We start from the raw sequence: 19,079 nt of genomic DNA on the forward strand, positions 1-19,079 counted from the left end.
GGTAGCCAAGAATCATCTGACACCCAAGTTAGATCATAATGGAAATAATCCTTTAGTAAGTTAAACTCTAGCCTTACAAGAAAAGCCCCCTTTTTCTCTATCGATTTCTTCCCTTATGTATGATTTCCCCTCGATCCCTTCAATCCAAGGATCAGATAATGGAAAGTCCTCACCAAGAAGGTAATTAAGTTGATTTAGAAGGAACATAATCGAATCCATCAATCGCTCATAGATTCTTAGGATCTATCCCTTATTCCAGTAAAGTAAAAGACAGACTTGGATTTGTAGACTCAGCCCTGGCCTGCCTTGTACGCAAGGTAGACACCCATGTTAACTTTAACCTACATCTGGGCAGAGCTAACGTTTGGATTTACTTGGACAGTGTTGAGCTGCAGATCTTGTTTACCACTCACTCTAAGTAGACTCTCCTCTAATCTGCTCTGGCTTTCATTCTTATTCGAACATATGTAGGGCTCAAATTATTTACTGTTTTTACCCTCTATAGTCCTCAAAGTTAAGATTTTATCTCCTTCACCTTTCAAACATCACGGACAAGATAGGATTTGTGGGAAGTAGAAGATGATGGATACTTTTGGAAGAAAAAAAATAAAAATTAAGGGTTTTATTGAAGAGGTTTCATACAATGACTTAAAATGAGGTTGAACAAAATTCAAAGTAATGTATCCTAGAGCTTCAAGACCATAAAGATCGCATATTTTTGAAAGACAAGTCAGGGGGATTTGCCCAGTATGAGCAATGGCTCCTCGAGGCCACCCGCGAGGGTGTACATTCACTTACCTGGTGCGTGTGATGTGCAAGTGTTGCATGTGCCCGGAGGAGAGACCCATATGCCTTGGTCCACACCTTGGCTCACCTGATTCCACTAGTCAGAAGTAAGTTTGGATACCCCCGTTAACCCAAAAAAAAAAAAAAAAGAGAGGTCAAGGGGGTTGGCAAGACGTGGACAAATAAGGGTATTTAATCTGTTTTTTATTGGTCTTTCCAATGTAAACCGAGGTCAAGGGCTTTTGTCATCAAGTTGAAGTCAGCTATCTCAAATATTCAATAAAACATAAAAGGTATGTTTATTTTTATTTTTATTTGTCTCATTCACTCTTTGCAAATCCTTGTGGGGTCAGACTTGGCTTTGGGTCATGGATCACAATTACGGACAAATCATGGGTCCACTTATGGACTTTGTGAATTTGTCTAATGTCATCTTTTACATATGATAAAAAAAAAAATCAATTATGTTTGTATCCTATCTAATTTCTCTTAATAACTTATTCATGATTTCAACCTGTACTTTATCATTGGAAACTCGAAATTCATCACAGGATTTGGAACCATTGGACAGTGTCCATTGGATTGCAAGTCATAAAAGAGACCCTCTACACAATTGACATTGAAAATTTGTGAATTTTGATTATTAATCATTCTCGGTCCGACAAACAGAGGCGAAAGTATGGGAGAAAAATTTTGCTTGCCTCAAATGACTAAAATCCGAAAGAAAAAATAATAATAATAATAATAAAATGTTTAACATTCATGTGTCTCAAAACTAATTTTGTGTGTGAATGAAGAGATCCTCACCAAATTCAATCAAAACATGATTGATTCAGATTTTTTTAACCATAACTATAGTTTCAGACTGTGTTTGATAACAGTTCTGAAGTCTGAATGGAGGTGGTCCACCGCTCAAATTCAGACTTCAGCTTTGTTAAACTTGTTTGTTAAATTTCAGATTTTAGAAAAAGAGGTCGATTTCAGCGGAAAAAATTCAGCGATAGAAAGTCGCTGGAGGATACTTCTGATTTCTTAAAAAAATATTTTTACCTAAAATACCCTTATAAAAAAATAGATTTCTATTTATTATCCCTTATAAAAAAACGTTAAACCCTTACCTCCTCTCTCTTCTTCATCTCCTTCCTCTCCAACTCGGCCGTCAAGACCTACGCAGGTATGTGCATCTACCACCACTCTATTGTTCTTTCTTGATTAATCACACCATGTGAATCTAATATTGAGAAAACCAAATCAAAAAAGAATTGATTCAGATTTTTTACCATGTAGTTTCAGATTTTTTTAACCATATTTCCAGATTTTTTAATCAATGTTTATTGGAAAACAATCCAAAAAGAAGTGATTCAAATTTTTTAACCATAATTTCATATTTTTTAACCATAACCATAGTTTCAGATTTTTCAATCATATAGTTTCAAATTTTTTAACCATTGTTTATTGGAAAACAATCTAAAAAGTATTGTTTCAAATTTTTTAACCATAGTTTCAGATTTTTTTAACCATAACTATAGTTTCAGATTTTTTAACCATAACCATAGTTTTATATTTTTTAATCATAGTTTCAGATTTTTTAACCATAGTTTTAGATTTTTTAACCAGTATTTATTGGAAAACAATCCAAAAAGAATTGGTTCAAATTTTTTAACCATAGTTTCAAATTTTTTAACCATAACTATAGTTTTAGATTTTTTTAATCATAGTTTCAGATTTTTTAACCATAGTTTTAGATTTTTTAACCAGTATTTATTGGAAAACAATTCAAAAAGAATTGGTTCAGATTTTTTAACCATAGTTTTAGATTTTTTAACCATAACCATAATTTCAGATTTTTTAATCATAGTTTCAGATTTTTTAACCATAACCATAGTTTCAGGTTTTGTAACCATAGTTTTAGATTTTTTAACCAGTGTTTATTGGAAAACAATCCAAAAAGAATTGATTCAAATTTTTTAACCATAGTTTCAGATTTTTTACCATAACATAGTTTCAGATTTTTTAACCATAACCATAGTTTTAGATTTTTTAATCATAGTTTCAGATTTTTTAACCATAGTTTTGATTTTTTAACCAGTATTTATTGGAAAACAATCAAAAAGAATTGGTTCAAATTTTTTAACCATAGTTTCAGATTTTTTAACCATAACCATAGTTTTAGATTTTTTTAATCATAGTTTCAGATTTTTTAACCATAGTTTTAGATTTTTTAACCATAACCATAGTTCAGGTTTTGTAACCATAGTTTTAGATTTTTTAACCAGTGTTTATTGGAAAAACAAACATATTGGGCTGCGTGCCATACATATAAAACGGCTTGACATATGTATGGGCTGCGTGCCATACATAGAAAACATATGTGTTTTCTTAATATATGGGTGAAAATCATCTATGATAATGTGCATGTCTATTATTGTGATTCTTCCTATATTCCAATATCATTATTTGTTGAGACCACCATGTTAAAGTTTACACTCCTCACATATATAAATTAATCCTGAAATTTGAATATTATTGGGATTCTTCCTATATTCCAATATCTATTATTTGTTGAGATCATCATGTTAAAGTTTGAACTCCCCACATATATAAATTTACGATGAAAAATTAAAACAAAGATCTATTAAAAATAAAAATATTCTAAGATTTGTAATTGTGAAATAATGAAACAATAACAAAAATCAAAATTTCAACAAAATCCCAAATTTCAAACAACCAACCGAACTTATTATGGAGAAATCAAATAAAAAGTAGAAATCGAACCCTTTTTAACATCTTTCATTCTTTCTTTTTTGTTTTTCTTCTTGCATAAAGCTCGGTCATTAGATATATTGTTGTGGTATTGGCTCCATTTGATTTATACTTCCATTTCATTGTTATTCATAGATATGGCTCACAAAAATAAAGATAAAGAAAAGAGTGTTGATAGAGCAGACTTTTCTACAGACCAATCGAAAAGGAAACACTTTCTTGAGTTGTGCTTAAGTGAGGTGAACAAGGAAGGGTACAGAGGAGTATCTCTTACCAGTGCTTCATGGAAAAGATTAGAATCTGAATTCAATAAGGCATGGGGAGTGAATTTTAGTCATAAAGTGTTCAAGAATCAATATGATTACTTGAGGGCTGATTACAACATATGGCGAAAACTTGTTGGATTGTCCGGGCATGGGCTTAGTGCGGATATCAATACTATAAATTGGCCTCCGCAGAAGTGGGATGATGTCTTAGAGGCAAGTCTCTAATCTTACGTACATATTTTTAACTTGATTAACTAGACTTAGTCTAATTATTTTTATATTATTGTTTGAAATAGAGAATTCCCGAAGCTAAGAAGTTTAGGAACAAACCTCTTGTAGATGCTGAATTGATGATGGGTGTATTTGAAAGTACTCTTTCAAATGGCGATAAAGCATGGAGCCCCTTCTCATCGATCCCACGCCCTACTGTTGATAGCGATGTGAATGGTCCTGAACCTATGGAGTACACAAATTTGGACGCTGAAGACACTTATGGTGACTCATTTTTAGGAGAAGGGGATACATACTTCCAAGGTGTAAGTGTGGAAGGCACCCCTAATACCCCACTTGAAGAGAATACATCACAAGGTCCGATGAAGAAGAAACGTAGGAATTCGAATAGTGGTGACACTATTGAAAAAAACTTGGAAAGGCTTATTAATGTCATCGAAGAACAGATTAATAAAGAAGAGGCTAACAAGGGACCTTGTTTTAAAGATGTGAATGAAGTTATGAAGGATTTGAAGAACTTAGGAGTGATAAGTATTCATACTTATCATGTTGCTATATTGAAATTTGCACAACTACCGAAATTGGAATACGCATTTATGGACTTGGATAATGAAGCAGAGAGGGTTCAATTTTTGGAGTTTATTGTAAATAATTAGTTGAAGTCAAACATTTTTTTAATAAAAACCAATGATGTATTGGTTATTTTGATATTTTGATATTTTTGGATAGTTACTGTGGATGGTTATTTTTAAATTTTGATATTTTTTTATAGTTAATATAGATGATTTTTTGGAGTTATTATCATTGATGATATTATGAAATTTTTGATTGTTTAATTGGAATTATTATCTTGTTACCTAATCGAATATGCATGTTTTAACTTACTAAATAGATTGCATGTTTGAAAAATCTTTTTTTACAGCTTCAATTAATACTAACTTTTTTTAATTTTTCATTGTGTTTAGTGATAATGACGCCAAAACAATGGTTGTTGATGAGATTGGTAACATTACTTTTTATGCTTAAACTTAAAAATCGTATGAATGTTCGACAAAGGTTGTGCACATCATCACTTTCTGGCAAGGCATATGTGCGAGAACTTTTGGAAGGATCTTCAACACAAATGTACGAGATATTTAGGATGGAGAAGAATGCTTTTGTACAATTATGTCAATATTTTCGAGATAAAAATTGGTTAAATGATAGTAGATATATAGACGTAGAAGAGAAAATGGCAATGTTTTTTATGACAATATGTCATAATTGTCGGAATCGATTAGTAAAATATCGATTCCAACATTCTGGAGAAACCGTAAGTAGGTATTTTCATGAAGTGTTGGATGCAATGATACAGTTTGCACGAGAGATAATAGTCCCCCCAGCATTTGACAAGCCAATGGGAGAAATTCGATCTCATGTACATTTGAGAGAAGGGCCATTTAAGGGTGCTGTCGGTGCATTAGATGGCACACTAATTGATGCGCACATTCCGCTTGATCAACAAGTCCCATTTAGAGGAAGGGGACAGGGAAAATGTTTTCAAAATGTAATGGCGGTGTGTGATTTTGATATGAAGTTCATATATGTGATGGCTGGATGGGAAGGAATTGCACATGACTCGAGGGTATTAAATGAAACACTGCGTAACCCGATTAACAATTTTCCAATACCTCCTCTAGGTATGTATTTTCAAATTATATTTTTGAAATTAATCTTATAATCAATAATATAAATTTTACATATGTTTTATATTTGTTGCAGATATGTATTATTTATGCGACGCTGCATACACACACACTAGAGGTTTTATGACTCCATATCGTAACACACGCTATTGGCTAAGAACATATCGAGGAACGCGTGCAATGGGTAGAAAGGAGAAATTTAATCATGCACACGCTCGATTAAGGAATGTCATTGAGAGGACCTTTGGTGTATGGAAAAAAAGATTCCCAATTTTGAACAGAATGCCTTCATATGATTATCACACTCAACGGGACATTGTTATTGCATGCATGGCAATACACAATTTCTTACGTCGTGTTTCTCTCCATGATGAGTTGTTTCGACAATATGAAGTTGATGTCGACGAAGAGAGTAATTCTTTAGTAGAATCCGAACCATCACATGATCCACCATGTTATAATGACATATTCTCATCGCAAGCACAAGCTGATATGATCACTTTACGTGATCAAATTGCAATTCAACTAGAAAATGAATGATTGTTTATTGTTTGAGTATTACTTTGTTAGAATGTAATTTCTCAAGTATGAATTCAATTTAAAAACAATACTTTTGGATTATTTAATTTGAAATATGTTGATAGTTTCATTATGCGTAACATGTTATGGTTTTTGGTAAAAACAATTTATTAGAATTATAAAAGGGTAATGTTGTCAAAATGACCATTATGTTTTAAAATTCTATTTGTAACCAGAAGCTCTTAAAAGTTATAAACAAACAACTTTTCCAGAATAAGATTCCAGATTTCAGATTTCAGACTTCAGATTTCAGACTTCAGACTTCAGACTTCAGACTTCAGAAGTGTTACCAAACATACCCTAACATTCATGTGTCTCAAAACTAATTTTGTGTGTGAATGAAGAGATCCTCACCAAATTCAATCAAAACATGAAACCTATAATCCTATCAAAAATGAATTACAAATTAAAATGTTCTAAACATCAAACCCAAATTCAGCTGCCAAAATTTTCTTTTTAAATGATTTTAATAAAACCAATTTCCACATGAAACCAGTACTTTCCTATCTTTTATTTATTGCTCATAAATAAAAGTAAAGCATGACAACAACCAGAGACAGGGAAAAAATTTGGCACAATCAGCCAACACTATCTTCCCTACCTTACTCACCCAATTCGATGCCAGACATTGGCACCTCACCCGAAATCTGATCTTCCGCATCATCATCATCAGCCTCATCACTCTCATCACCGAAGTTCATGGAAAATCCTTTATTTGTGTAGTCTACCTTAAAATCATAGTCAGCATCCATAGCTTTTGTTGAGGATGATTTGTTAGCTTTCTTCCTTCTCTTCTTTTCTGCTTTATGTAGCTTTGTATTGAGTATTCCTTCAGCTGTATATAGCTTCTCATTTTGCCTACAAGTACTAGTTTTGGCATTGGCCTTGCTCGAGTTGTTTTCATCACAAACCATGAGTTCATCACCACCATCTTCAGCTATTTCTTTGGGTTTTTCATCGTCTTGATTTAGAGCTTTGGGCTGTAAATCATCCTAAAGCCAAAACACATGATATTAAGGACTCGTCTGGAAGGGAAACAAGAATCCATATCACAAAATTTCTTTGGAAAACATTCACAAAATAAATAAATAAATACGACTTCATGTCAAGTTGGCAATGACCACATTTCTGTCATTATGTAAATATAAGTTACAAGGCACAAAGTGGGAACTTTCTAAATGCACAGAACTCAGAATACAGTTGGCTTAATTTAGAAAATATCCTCAACTTTGGCATGGATGAAAGTTTATAAATATTTTAGAAAATAACATTTTCTATGGAGAACTTTTATATAATGAGGCCCAGTTTCTAGAAATAGAATCACATAATATGACACTTGGTATCTATTTGGTTAGCAGCATATATGGTCTAAAAGCAGGGTCTAAATCTATCTGAGCCCACAGAAATACCTAGAAGAAATAAAAACATTTCGAAAAAAAAAACTGACGTAATCACAGTTTGGGCATGGTTCATGTTCTATTGGGCTTTTTTTTTTCTGAAGATGGGACAGTGATTGAATTAATTTTGATTGTATCTGTGTACAGCAAGACAAATCAATACTACCGGACAATTCACAACCTATAGATAGAAGCATGTTGAAAAATACATGAGTACGGAATAAGTTACATTGTTTTGTTCTAAAATACCAAAATACCGAGATGCTTCGGCCAAAACATAAATAAACAAAACGGTGTCTTCAACCATGCTAAAAAGTATTTTTAATCATTGAAGAAAATACACCTTTTGCAGTGAAAACTACGTTTATGTGATGTTTCTTTAACAAGTTTAAGGGGCAGTGGGGAGATCGCAGGTCATGGCCAGTGTAAAAACTTTGCCATCTACACGAAGCCTATGATGCGAAACAAACAGAGCCTTATTTTATATGTCATTCTCGTAATAGGGCCGGAAAACATTTCCTTTCTCGAAACTACCCAAAATAGTTCACAAAATTTTTGCTGTTGGGTCAGGGGTGGGCCAGATACAATAGTTGCCCACCGAAATTCTATAATGTTCCCACCACAAACAGCATAAATGGTCTTTTTGTGTAGATTTTCTCAAGAAAAATTCTGGGTGAAACCATAGAGAACTGTTTTGGCGGGTTTAAATGAGCTCAAACATGACAAAACAGACTCGACATCCAGGATTCTTTTCAAACGATCAAAGATGAGTACGGAAAGCACAAACCTCTAGCATCTGCTCATCAAAATTTAGAGGACAACTAGGTGGAACTTCAACGTGACGAAAATCCTCAACAGACATAAGGCTGCCTATGAAAGAAGATTCACCATTGTAGACTTCATCAACATTGAACTCTTTCCCAAGCTCCGATACGATGGCTGCCTCCAAATTCTCTCCATGACTCCTAGATGGGGGCATTGTAAAATATGGAATTTTACCTGAAACGGATCAAGTATAGAGAATTAGTCGCACGAGATGCATTATTTTTCTTTCCTTTTTCATTTTTCAGCGTATTAGAACTGTTAACTCTACCAACACTCATAGATATACCTTCATTCCAGTCATGGAGGACTATTCTTGCAGCAGCTTCAACATCCACAACGCCACCCTTTTTTAGCTTACCTCTAACAGTAGCCACCTTTTGGAGAAAATCATCGACTGAATCAAAGCTTGGGAGCTTGTATAGAGATATTAACGTTTTGGCAGGGCAAAGCTTGAGAACCTCTTTTACTGCAAAGTTCATAAATAAGCTAACTTAGTATCTATCCACTTTTGGAAAGTTGGTCTCTGAGATTAGTACTGCTGCTTATTTCTATTAATAAATTTGACAAAACTGGATGCAAATAAAAAGACCCATAACACTGATTATGAGAGTTCATTAATGATCACTGTTGTAACACTAGTTGTTATTTAATAATGAAAAAGGAATGATATTTAGAAAAGCTTCAGTTAAATCATATAATCGTCTTTACGACCCTAATTCAATTTTGAATCTCCCATAATGTCTTCTGCAAATTTTGACAAACAATTCATGTTAAGTTGGAGTATCCTTGCTTCTTGAAAATCTCTTTTTTGAAGCAATTTATACAACACACATTAGCTACTAAAATAATAACAAGATGGTATCCAAATTTGTACATCAGCTTGATTTCAAAGCAAACCAACTAAATACAAATATATAAAGGGTCATATCCATTCAGGAGGTACAATCTAAGATACTTTTAACAACAACAATCGTTTGCACATAACCATACAATGGAAGTTTGAAAATTATCAGAAAGGCACTGAAGCAAGATCAATATAACCAGGTTCTAATAAAACAGACCCCCATGACATTAATAATTTTAATGGCCAGGCCTACCAAAAATAAATATTAATGGTGAACAAGAAACTTTTAATACCAGAGAAAATTGTAGTGCAATAAAAAAAAAAAAATAGTGAAGGAAGTTTCTATTCACACCATCCTGAACTGACATTAGTTCTTAGGTAGTCAAGTCAATCAATTTCTTCAAACAGATGGCCAATGCATTTGGCACTAAAACATCAAACAAAGAGCTTCCAACATCACAGAACCTTCCTCAACATAAACCAACCCAGCACAAAATACTGTAGCATGAAATATAGTAATATTGAAGACAATAAATGCAAACAGATAGCCCAAGCCCAAAAAGCACACAAAAAAAAAGTGATTAACCAAGTTATAATTTTTTTTTGTATTATATTTGCATCATTTAATTTCAAATTTTAGAGAGAAGACATCAACAGTTGAAGGAAAAAAGATCCATGAATTTATTTATACCAAAAAAAGAACAGAAGAGTTCAATTACCTGGGCCAATAGGGTCATCTAACTTCTCAATTCTTTTGCAATTTCGAAGAGCTATGGATGCATCACTCTCTCCAGACTTGAGCATTACAACTCCAGGGCAGTCTAACAATTTGACATTCTTATCCAACTGAACTTCTTGCATTGATCTTGTTAATCCTGGAGTCGCACCAACGTTGACAACATGGCATCTCTTCAAGCTATTAATCAGGCTACTCTTACCAACATTAGGAAGCCCAATAACACCCACTGTAATTGACTTTTTTATCTGCCAAAGACAGAGGTACCCAATAAATTTAAGTTTTTTTTAAGTGTAAGATTTATTATAAAGCAAAGGGAAAATGATACAAGAACAAGAAAGCAGAAAGTCAAGAAGACCGCACAAAGATGAAAAAGAAAGTATACAGACAAATCAGATCTTTCTTCTTTTTAATAGGACAAAAGATGAATCACTGCTTTGCAAATCAGAACCTAAGTTCAAGTCAATATCACAGGAATGCTTACGGAAGAAGCGATGAAAACAGAATAAACTTTCAGAAATGCTGAAGTGAAAACGAGCACTCTTCAAAAAGAGGAAGTCTGGACCCTCTTGATACATAAAAGGATAATAAGAGAGAATGCTAAATACTTGACGGGAGAAGAGCATCTTTTAGGGCAGTGAAAATAGATGATATATACATATATATATATATATAGGGGGTGGTTCATGGGACATAAGTAAAAACATATGTAAAAACAATCTTTTTTCAAAATATGGGTTAGAAGTTTTGGATTGAGCTGATTTTTTGTAAAGATGATCTCTATGATGAGATCATCCTCCCAAAAAACAGCCCAATCTGAAACTTATAAATCCATCCAAAGTGGTTTACAAATTATTGGTAAAAAATTGACGGTCCACATTCTAAATCACTTTTGATGGGGTTAGAAGGTTCAAATTGGGCTGATTTTTTGTGAGGATAATCTTCTCATCATAGAGATCATCCTCAGAAAAAATCAGCCCAATCCGAACTTCTGACCCATAGTTTGAAAAATGATTTTTTTTACATATGTATATGTTTTTACTTATGTCCCTTGAACGCTCCCCATATATATATAGGTCCCGTTCGGCACCCAACAATTTGCCCAACAAGTTTTGTCCTACATGGGTTAGAAGTTTTGGAATAGGCTGATTTTTGGTGAGGATGATGTCTATGGTGAGAAGATCATCCTCACCAAAAATCAGCCCATTCCAAAACTTCTAACCCCATCACAAATGGTTTACAAAAAATGGACGGTTCACAATTTTTCAACTTGTAAACATGGGGTTAGAAGTTTTGGAATGGGCTGATTTTTTGTGAGGATGATCTTCTAACCGTAGAGATCATACTCACCAAACCCATTTCAAAACTTCTAACCCATGTAGGACAAAACATGTTGGGTAAATGGTTGGGTGTTGAACATTTCCCTATATATATGATTTGAAATCAATATTTTTTTTTAAATATTAAATCAACAACAATAGGAACAGGGGCTATTTCTATTCCTATGAGATATTGTATAGAACTATCATTTCTTAATTATTCTTCATTCTTTTTTCTTCCAAATCTAGAAAAGGGAGAAAAAAAATATGAAGCTTTGGATTTTTGCACAATTTATTTTTATGTTCCAACTTCAATCTTCAATGCTTCTCTCGGGTCGGACCTGTATATATATGGGTTGCATTCCGAGGCCCTAAAGAGAATCAAACATTTTTCAATGTATGAGTTAGAAGTTTTGGAATGGGCTGGTTTTTGTGAGGATGATATCTATGATGAGGAGATCATCCTCACCAAAAATCAGCCTATTTTGAAACTTCTAACCACATCAAAAGTGGTTTACAAAAATCGGACGGTCCACGATTTTTCATCTTGTAAACTAGGGTTAGCAGTTCCGGAATGAACTGGTTTTTGGTGAGAATGATCTCTTCACCATAGTGATCATCCTCACAAAATATTAGTCCATTCTGAAACTTCTAGCCCTATTTTGAAAAATGCTTGCCACAATATTTGGCTCTCTTTAGGGCCGCCAAATGCTTCCATACATGTAGGTCGGGTTCAAGAGACAAAATTCTAAACAAAGCGTTTTGTCTAGAAAGTTGCTTACAATTTTGTCTACCAAACACTACCCTATATATATATATATATATTCGATGAAAATTCTGGAGTCCATGTAAGGCTTAAAATGCTGGAAATAGTTGTCTTTGAAGGATACAATATAAATTAGGAAACCTATGAACATTTATGAAACTTTGAGATAAGGCATACATAAATATTAGGAAACAAAATTTTCTCCAAAAATCCTAAATTAAATGTACAAATGAACTCAACGATGCTAAGATTTCTCTAGACAACAATTTTTTTTAGTTCAAAAACAAGTCAAATGCAAATGTATGCACAATAACTCATATAACTAGGATTAGAATCAAAATCACATGAACCAACAATAGCAGATGTGCATAGAACAACTAGAAGAATATTTAAGTCTCTCATATCCATACTTATCAAAAAAAAAGTCTCTCATATCCACATAGAATTATGTAATAGGCAATAGGAATCACGGAACAGGGAAGTAAATTTTAGAATTGCTTGTTTTTACAAGTTTTCAACTAATGCTTAATAAGTAAAACATTCAATTTCAATAACACTTGCATATGCAAGTCTAACTGTCTCTCAATCATGTGGTTCAGTACACGTGCACGACTTTTTGAAAGTCCCTTATTCATATCCATTAGTGTGTATATTGATCATTTGATTTTTCTTTAGAGTAGCATCTAGCATGACTAGAAGGATTTTGGAGTACGCCTTCATGTGTGTTGTAACATTCTTATAAGCATTATTGGATGCAGTTCCGTAAATTCCTAGAAATTTATGGACTTGGGAAAGGTTAGCTTGAGTTGATCGACCTGATTTGTGAGCCCTTTAATCAAGTGAATGGATTGATGATCAACTTGCCTATGTTTTTTTTTTTTTTTTTTTTTTTTTTACTTCCATAAACTCAACTAAGCTCAAAGGACAGCACTCGACAGGTATCCTAATGAACTATGACAAAAAAAAAGGATTTACATGGCTGGGGCTATAATTGGCGTTCTCTGAACATGTCCAAACCCTCAATTTTCTCTTAGTGGATCACATATTGAGCTACTACTACATTTCCCTGAATTTCTTGTTCATGAATGGGCCTTTTCAATTCTTTTAGGAATGAAGCATTCGAGAGAGATGTAGGAGTAGCTGCAATAGGCGATAAATCTAAAAGAAAATTGACTGAGATGGTTTGGGGATGTTCAACGGCCGATTACAACCCTGGTTAAAAGAAACATTCAAGTTCAATATTCTAAAAGAGAGAGAAAGACCCAAAAGAATGTGGATCGATGTTGAAAGTGCATATAAACAAACTTTCAATAATAGAAGATGTGGCCCTGGACAAAGTGGAATGGAGAAACATGATTCATTTAGTCAACCTCAAATTGTAGGGATAAGGCTTTGTGAATAATTGGGAGGAAAACAATAGGCCACAAGAACACAAAAGAACAGGACAAATATTTTTCAGGCCTAGCATTTCATTAAAGAGCCATAAAAATGTATAATAACATCATGAGGGATCTCCCAATAGCTATCCATTTAATCAATTGCATAATTACTATATATAATGAAGGAAACCAAAATAATTGTAAACATACCTCATGGCTTCTTGAGTAATTCTTAAGCAATTTTAACAGAGTTTCAGCTCCGAGACAGTCACTGGTTTGCAAAAGATTGCTTGGTTTTGCACTCTTTGACGGTTTCGTGCCCTTTGACGCAGATTTCCAACCTAAATTTGACCTCTGTTCTTGGGTGCTGCATTTGAAAGCAACTGCAGGCAATTCTTCCCTAAGATACTTGAGCCATTTCTCAACAGCCTCTCGAGGAACAAGATCTGAGATAAAAGATACAATAGAAAATCAGTAAAATAAGAGGCAATCAAGACAGTGAAGCATTTGTAAGCATTATAATTGTGATACATTTTATTAAAACAAATGTCCACTGAACTGCTAATTCATGTTGTTCTTATTGGTGGTTTGTAGAAAAAAAAAAAACTGAGATCAGCAGTATTTATTCATTTCTACAAAGATTATGCAGTTTTCATTCTGTATATCTATAAAACAAAACACAAATGTGGGTCCCACTACTACAATTTTATGGGGGACAAATGTCTCACTACAGCTATAGTGGAGTGGGGCTCACACTGCTTCACTTTATTGACTTTCCTCTTCACACCCTTCAACTTTATTGTCTTTTCTCCACCTCCACCCCCACCCCCACCCCCTTTTTTAATAATATCCCCCCAATTTTATTATCTTTCCTCTTTTACCCCCTTGTCAATAACACCCCTCTAACTTTACGATCTTTCCTCTTTTACCCCATGAACCCCAAAGAGGACGCTCATGCCTAGGGCACGGGCAAACTCTAGTACTTTTAGATAGCGTAACATTTGGTGACAAACATAGATACTATGTTATAAGGTATAAAACAAGCATGTGAATACAAGAGCTTACATTTAATAAATGTGCTTTCTATTCAGAGAGGGAAACCGACAGAGCCATTACCTATTTTATTGAGAAGTAAGACAAGATGCTTATCAGGGCCTGATTTCAACACCATCTTTTCCATATCAACACAGCGAGAACCAAGAGGATCACGTGCATCAAGAACTTCCACAATGACATCTGACGCTTCGATGACTTTGACTAACTCCTTGTAGAATGCCCTCTCTGAATTATCTGTAAACACTTCAAGAAAAATGTTAAAAATAATGAAAAGAAGGAAAGGAACATGACAAAGAAAATGAAGCTCTCATCCAGTTAGAAAACCTAGCATGCACATTGTATCAACTTACCCCGGCTTTTAGCAATTCCTGACAGTCCTTCACCACCATTTCGATCTACTATGTTATTCAGTTTGGCTATATCATCATTCTCTAGCAGCCCCAACTTTCTCTTTTGAGCCTGTAAACATAGGAAGTCCCATACGTTTGATGGTCATAAATAAAAATAGAAATCGCAAGTTAATTGTTAGTAAAACAAATGAAAGAAAACATGTAGTTCTCAATTGCTTTATTTACCAAATATTTGAAATTTTTTCCAAATGTTTCCTTCCCCATTTAACCATCTTCCAACACTTCCACTCAAAATAGAACCCTATCCACATGTTTTCTAATAAAAAAAAAATAGGAGAATTAATATTGGCTACCTATGGGAAAAAGCTTTAAATCCATATTTCTTTGAACATGTTTCCCTAAATCCAAATTTTTGGGATAAGGTGTGGATGATGATGGTGTCCCCACTCCAAATCCATCCTAGTAGCAGGAATCTTGTACCCAACATGCCATCCCCACTCCATAATCCCACTCCTACTTCTGGAAATAAAATAGTTCTATTTCTAGTTTTTTATGACACCCCTGCTGCTTCCTAAAACTTCGGGTAGCTAAGAAAACAATACCAATGCAAAATTGTGATCAATTAAAAAAAATGAATTGACACCAGCTCCCATACTCTTATGTGACAAAAATTATCAATTTGAAGAGAGGGGGGGGGGGGGGGGGGGGGGGGAGAATCCATAAATCATCAATTTAATTACGATTTTTTAAAATATCGCCAAATTTCTGAAAATATCAAGATTAATCAGACACATAATCCACCTAATTTAATTATTGAAATAAAATAAAAAAAATTCAACAAAATTAACACAATAAAACCATACCCTCTCCTTGCGGGCGGTTTTCTTTTGCTCCAATTCCTCGATTGCTCGGGCTCGGCGAGCTTCGAGGTTTTTGAGCTCTTGTTCCTTAAAGGGCCAATCGTTGGGTATACCAGGGTCCTTCTCAACGTTGTGCCTCTTATTTAAACCGAGCTTCTTTGCTTCTTTGGCTTTCTTCTTATGATGCTCTTTCACCTTTTTTATGATTTTGTGTTTCTTCTTCAAGGGCACTCTCTTACTCTTACTCTCTACATTTAGTTCAAGAAATTAAGAAAAAATAAATAATTTAATTAACTCCAAACTATAAATATGTCCGAAGAAATCATGGAAATATACAAGAAAATAATCCACTGATATATATATAAGAGAGAGAGTGTGAGTTGCTTACTTTTGCTCTTCTTCACCATGTCTGATGTTTCTGTGAGAAACTTTGGTTAATTAGGGTTTCTGTGACCAGTTTAGGGTTTTTGTGTCAACTGTGAAAGGTCAACTGCAGGGAAAGAGCGAGGCTGGAAAGGCTTTAGGCTATATAGGGTTTATAACTTTTATTCGCTTTAGGTTGGTTCAGCTATGGAATTTGATTCGGTTCTGGTTCTTATTATTCAGTGAACCAACTTATGTGGGTTCAATTCTAATTTGACATCTAACTAATTCAAAGCGAGCAAGTTACACCCCCTCCTTCAAATTATAAATATATGAGAGTTAGAGTTCAAACAAAAAATTAGTATATACCTCGTTAAACGTGCAAATAATTTATTAAAATATAAATTTTTTATATAAGTCGTTTCAATAAAATTCAAGGACACTATTAGATTCGTATCAAAAAATTATTCAAAATAAATTATAAATTTGCGTAAATCAAAATCTTGAGAGTTAAATTATTAAAAAAAAATTATATAAATTATCACATAAATAATAAACTTAAGAGAGAAATTCAAATTTCTCGTTCTTTTTCTTCTTTCCTCACCAAGGTAAGTCACCCAAACCCTACACCTTCAAGTGACGATCTAACCGCTCGAAAGTGAAAATCAAGAGTTCACGAAGAAGAGAAAAATATTCATCTTGTCGAAATCTTCAATTTAAGCCAAATAGATTTTGTTGGAAACAAAATATCAATTTGAGACTTCAAACAAGAAGCATTGTTGGGAGTTGATCTTTATAGAAACGTACCGTAGAAGATGCAAAACAATAAAAAAATCTTCCCTTCTACTTTTTAGTTGCTAGATTTTCTAAGAAACATAGATTTATCCAATGGATTTTGTTAGGATTTCTTATTCAGGATAGTTTCACTCTAAATCATACATTTTTAGATGTTTGATTCAATAGATTTGCTTCTTTTTATGTTAAATGAGTTGTTTTTATATTTTCTTATAAGTTTTCGAAAAGAAAATAGCATAAAATTAGTTTTGAAAAAATTCAAGAAGAAATTCCGAAGATCACATGTTTCACCCCTTAGATTGTTATAGTGGTCTGGTCGCTATAATAGCAACTTCAAAATTGTTATTGTCAACAAATTACTGGCCCTTCTTGGTATCTAGTAAAAGACAAGAAAATGCAACATTTTGCATTATCTGTCTTTCATGATTGTTTGCAATTACAATGCTTGGTAGACCTTTATATGGTCAATATAAAACTTTTCAATTGTTTGGTTACGCATTGAATGTAAAAAAATCGTAAAAAAAATGTTAAACATCCTTGAAACCTATTCAATAACCTAATACCTCAAATCCATCACACACAAAAAATTAATCTAATACCTCAAAATTGAAAAAAAAAAAAAATATATCAAGAAAAACCATTTTCCTTTACTATCACATAGACCCTCCAATTTTTTTTTATTTTTTTTTATTTTTTAAGAAAAACAAGGGCATGAGTAATGATTTCTCCTTCAAAATGGATGATCAAACCTCTCTTCCTAAATTAGTTGAAGAACCAGTGCACCACTATCATGAAAACCAAGCAAGCCCACTCATTCCTCCTCATCTTCCAATAATTCATCTTTGTAAGCAGACTCATCTCCTTCCTCGCTCTCTCCAAATCCTCAGATCTCAATTACTCCATCAAAATTTTCACCTAAATTAACTACCCAGATATGTGCATATGGAACACCATGATCAAAAGGTTATGCTAGAAGCACTTTTCTTTAAGAACCAATCTCATTTTATAAATTTATGGTCCAGTCTAGTGTTGTTCATGATAAATTCACTTACACTTTTGTGTTGATTGTTTGTGCCCGCTTACCTGTACTTGAATTTGGTACTAGATCTCATGGTAAGATTCTGAAGATTAGGCTCCAATCTAGTGTGATCATCACCAATTCTCATGAACAACACAAAACATAGGCTTTTTGGTAACTAAGGTAGCTCAATAATCAAATAGCTCAAAATTTTATTTTTCAAGAAAAACCATTTTTCTTCTTCCCCCTTCCTTATATTATATCCATTGACACAGCACCATAGTTGTTTTTTTTGGAGAGGACACCACCATAGTTGTTCTTTGAGAGAGAGAGAGATGTGATTTGGGTTTGAAGAGATTGGAGAAGGTGATGTGGATATTTAGAGAGAGAGAGAGAGAGAGAGAGAAGGAGATGAAGAAGACCCTACGTTGGATTTGAGAGAGTGAGGAGGTTCAACCAACACGGTAAAGTTTTCTGCACATAAAAAGTGTCATTTTTACTGTGTTTTATAATACTTTTTAATGAGACCCACATAATATTTCAATCCCAAGCAGACACAACTTGAAAATCGTGGTAAAACTATGCATTTCCACATCATTACCATGGTTTCAACACTACCAACTAGGGTCGTTACGTTAAAAAATTGCTATTACCAAAATTACTATTTGTTTTTATCAAAATCGTTATATTTTGTGTCAAACATGTTTTCAACACAGTATCAGACACATTCTAGCATAATGTCAAACTCATACAGCTTATTTTCATTAAAAATGTTTTATTTACTTTAAGATATTTGATAAAAATAAGGGAATACCCCCATTTGAAAATAATGAAAATGATTTAAAAATCAAAATCTTTGTTTTGGATTCAAGAATAAAATGTGAACTTCGGCATTTTTGCAAAAGTTTCAATCCTCGTTTTCTCTAATCTCCCTTCGAATTAAGCTTCAAAATTATATAATATCAAATATCATTTATAAGACTTCTATTTTCAAAAACTTGTTTTACATTTTAAAGAACTTTGAAATTTTATTTTTTCAACATTAGTCAAATTTTCACAAC

The 19,079-nt window shown here is 33.4% G+C and overlaps 2 protein-coding genes across 2 annotated transcripts; one reads left to right on the top strand and one right to left on the bottom strand.

Moving 5' to 3' along the window:
* The first annotated feature begins 5,391 nt into the window (after positions 1 to 5,391).
* LOC147410163 (uncharacterized) lies at positions 5,392 to 6,271 on the top strand. Its single transcript, XM_086432067.1, has 2 exons — positions 5,392 to 5,725; positions 5,808 to 6,271. The coding sequence occupies exons 1-2, from the start codon at positions 5,392 to 5,394 to the stop codon at positions 6,269 to 6,271; spliced, it is 798 nt and encodes a 265-aa protein (XP_086288193.1).
* Positions 6,272 to 6,709: 438 nt separating this feature from the next.
* On the bottom strand, positions 6,710 to 16,402 carry LOC147410164 (guanine nucleotide-binding protein-like NSN1). Its single transcript, XM_086432402.1, has 9 exons — positions 16,231 to 16,402; positions 15,846 to 16,090; positions 14,983 to 15,091; positions 14,693 to 14,866; positions 13,787 to 14,022; positions 10,096 to 10,360; positions 8,819 to 8,998; positions 8,495 to 8,706; positions 6,710 to 7,302 (listed from the first exon to the last, which is right to left on the bottom strand). The coding sequence occupies exons 1-9, from the start codon at positions 16,247 to 16,249 to the stop codon at positions 6,913 to 6,915; spliced, it is 1,830 nt and encodes a 609-aa protein (XP_086288528.1). The 5' UTR covers positions 16,250 to 16,402; the 3' UTR covers positions 6,710 to 6,912.
* Positions 16,403 to 19,079: the final 2,677 nt, after the last annotated feature.

This window comes from Akebia trifoliata, chromosome 2, assembly GCF_017979445.1.
Source record: "Akebia trifoliata isolate Shusen 1 chromosome 2, ASM1797944v1, whole genome shotgun sequence".
Taxonomy (NCBI): Eukaryota; Viridiplantae; Streptophyta; class Magnoliopsida; order Ranunculales; family Lardizabalaceae; genus Akebia; species Akebia trifoliata.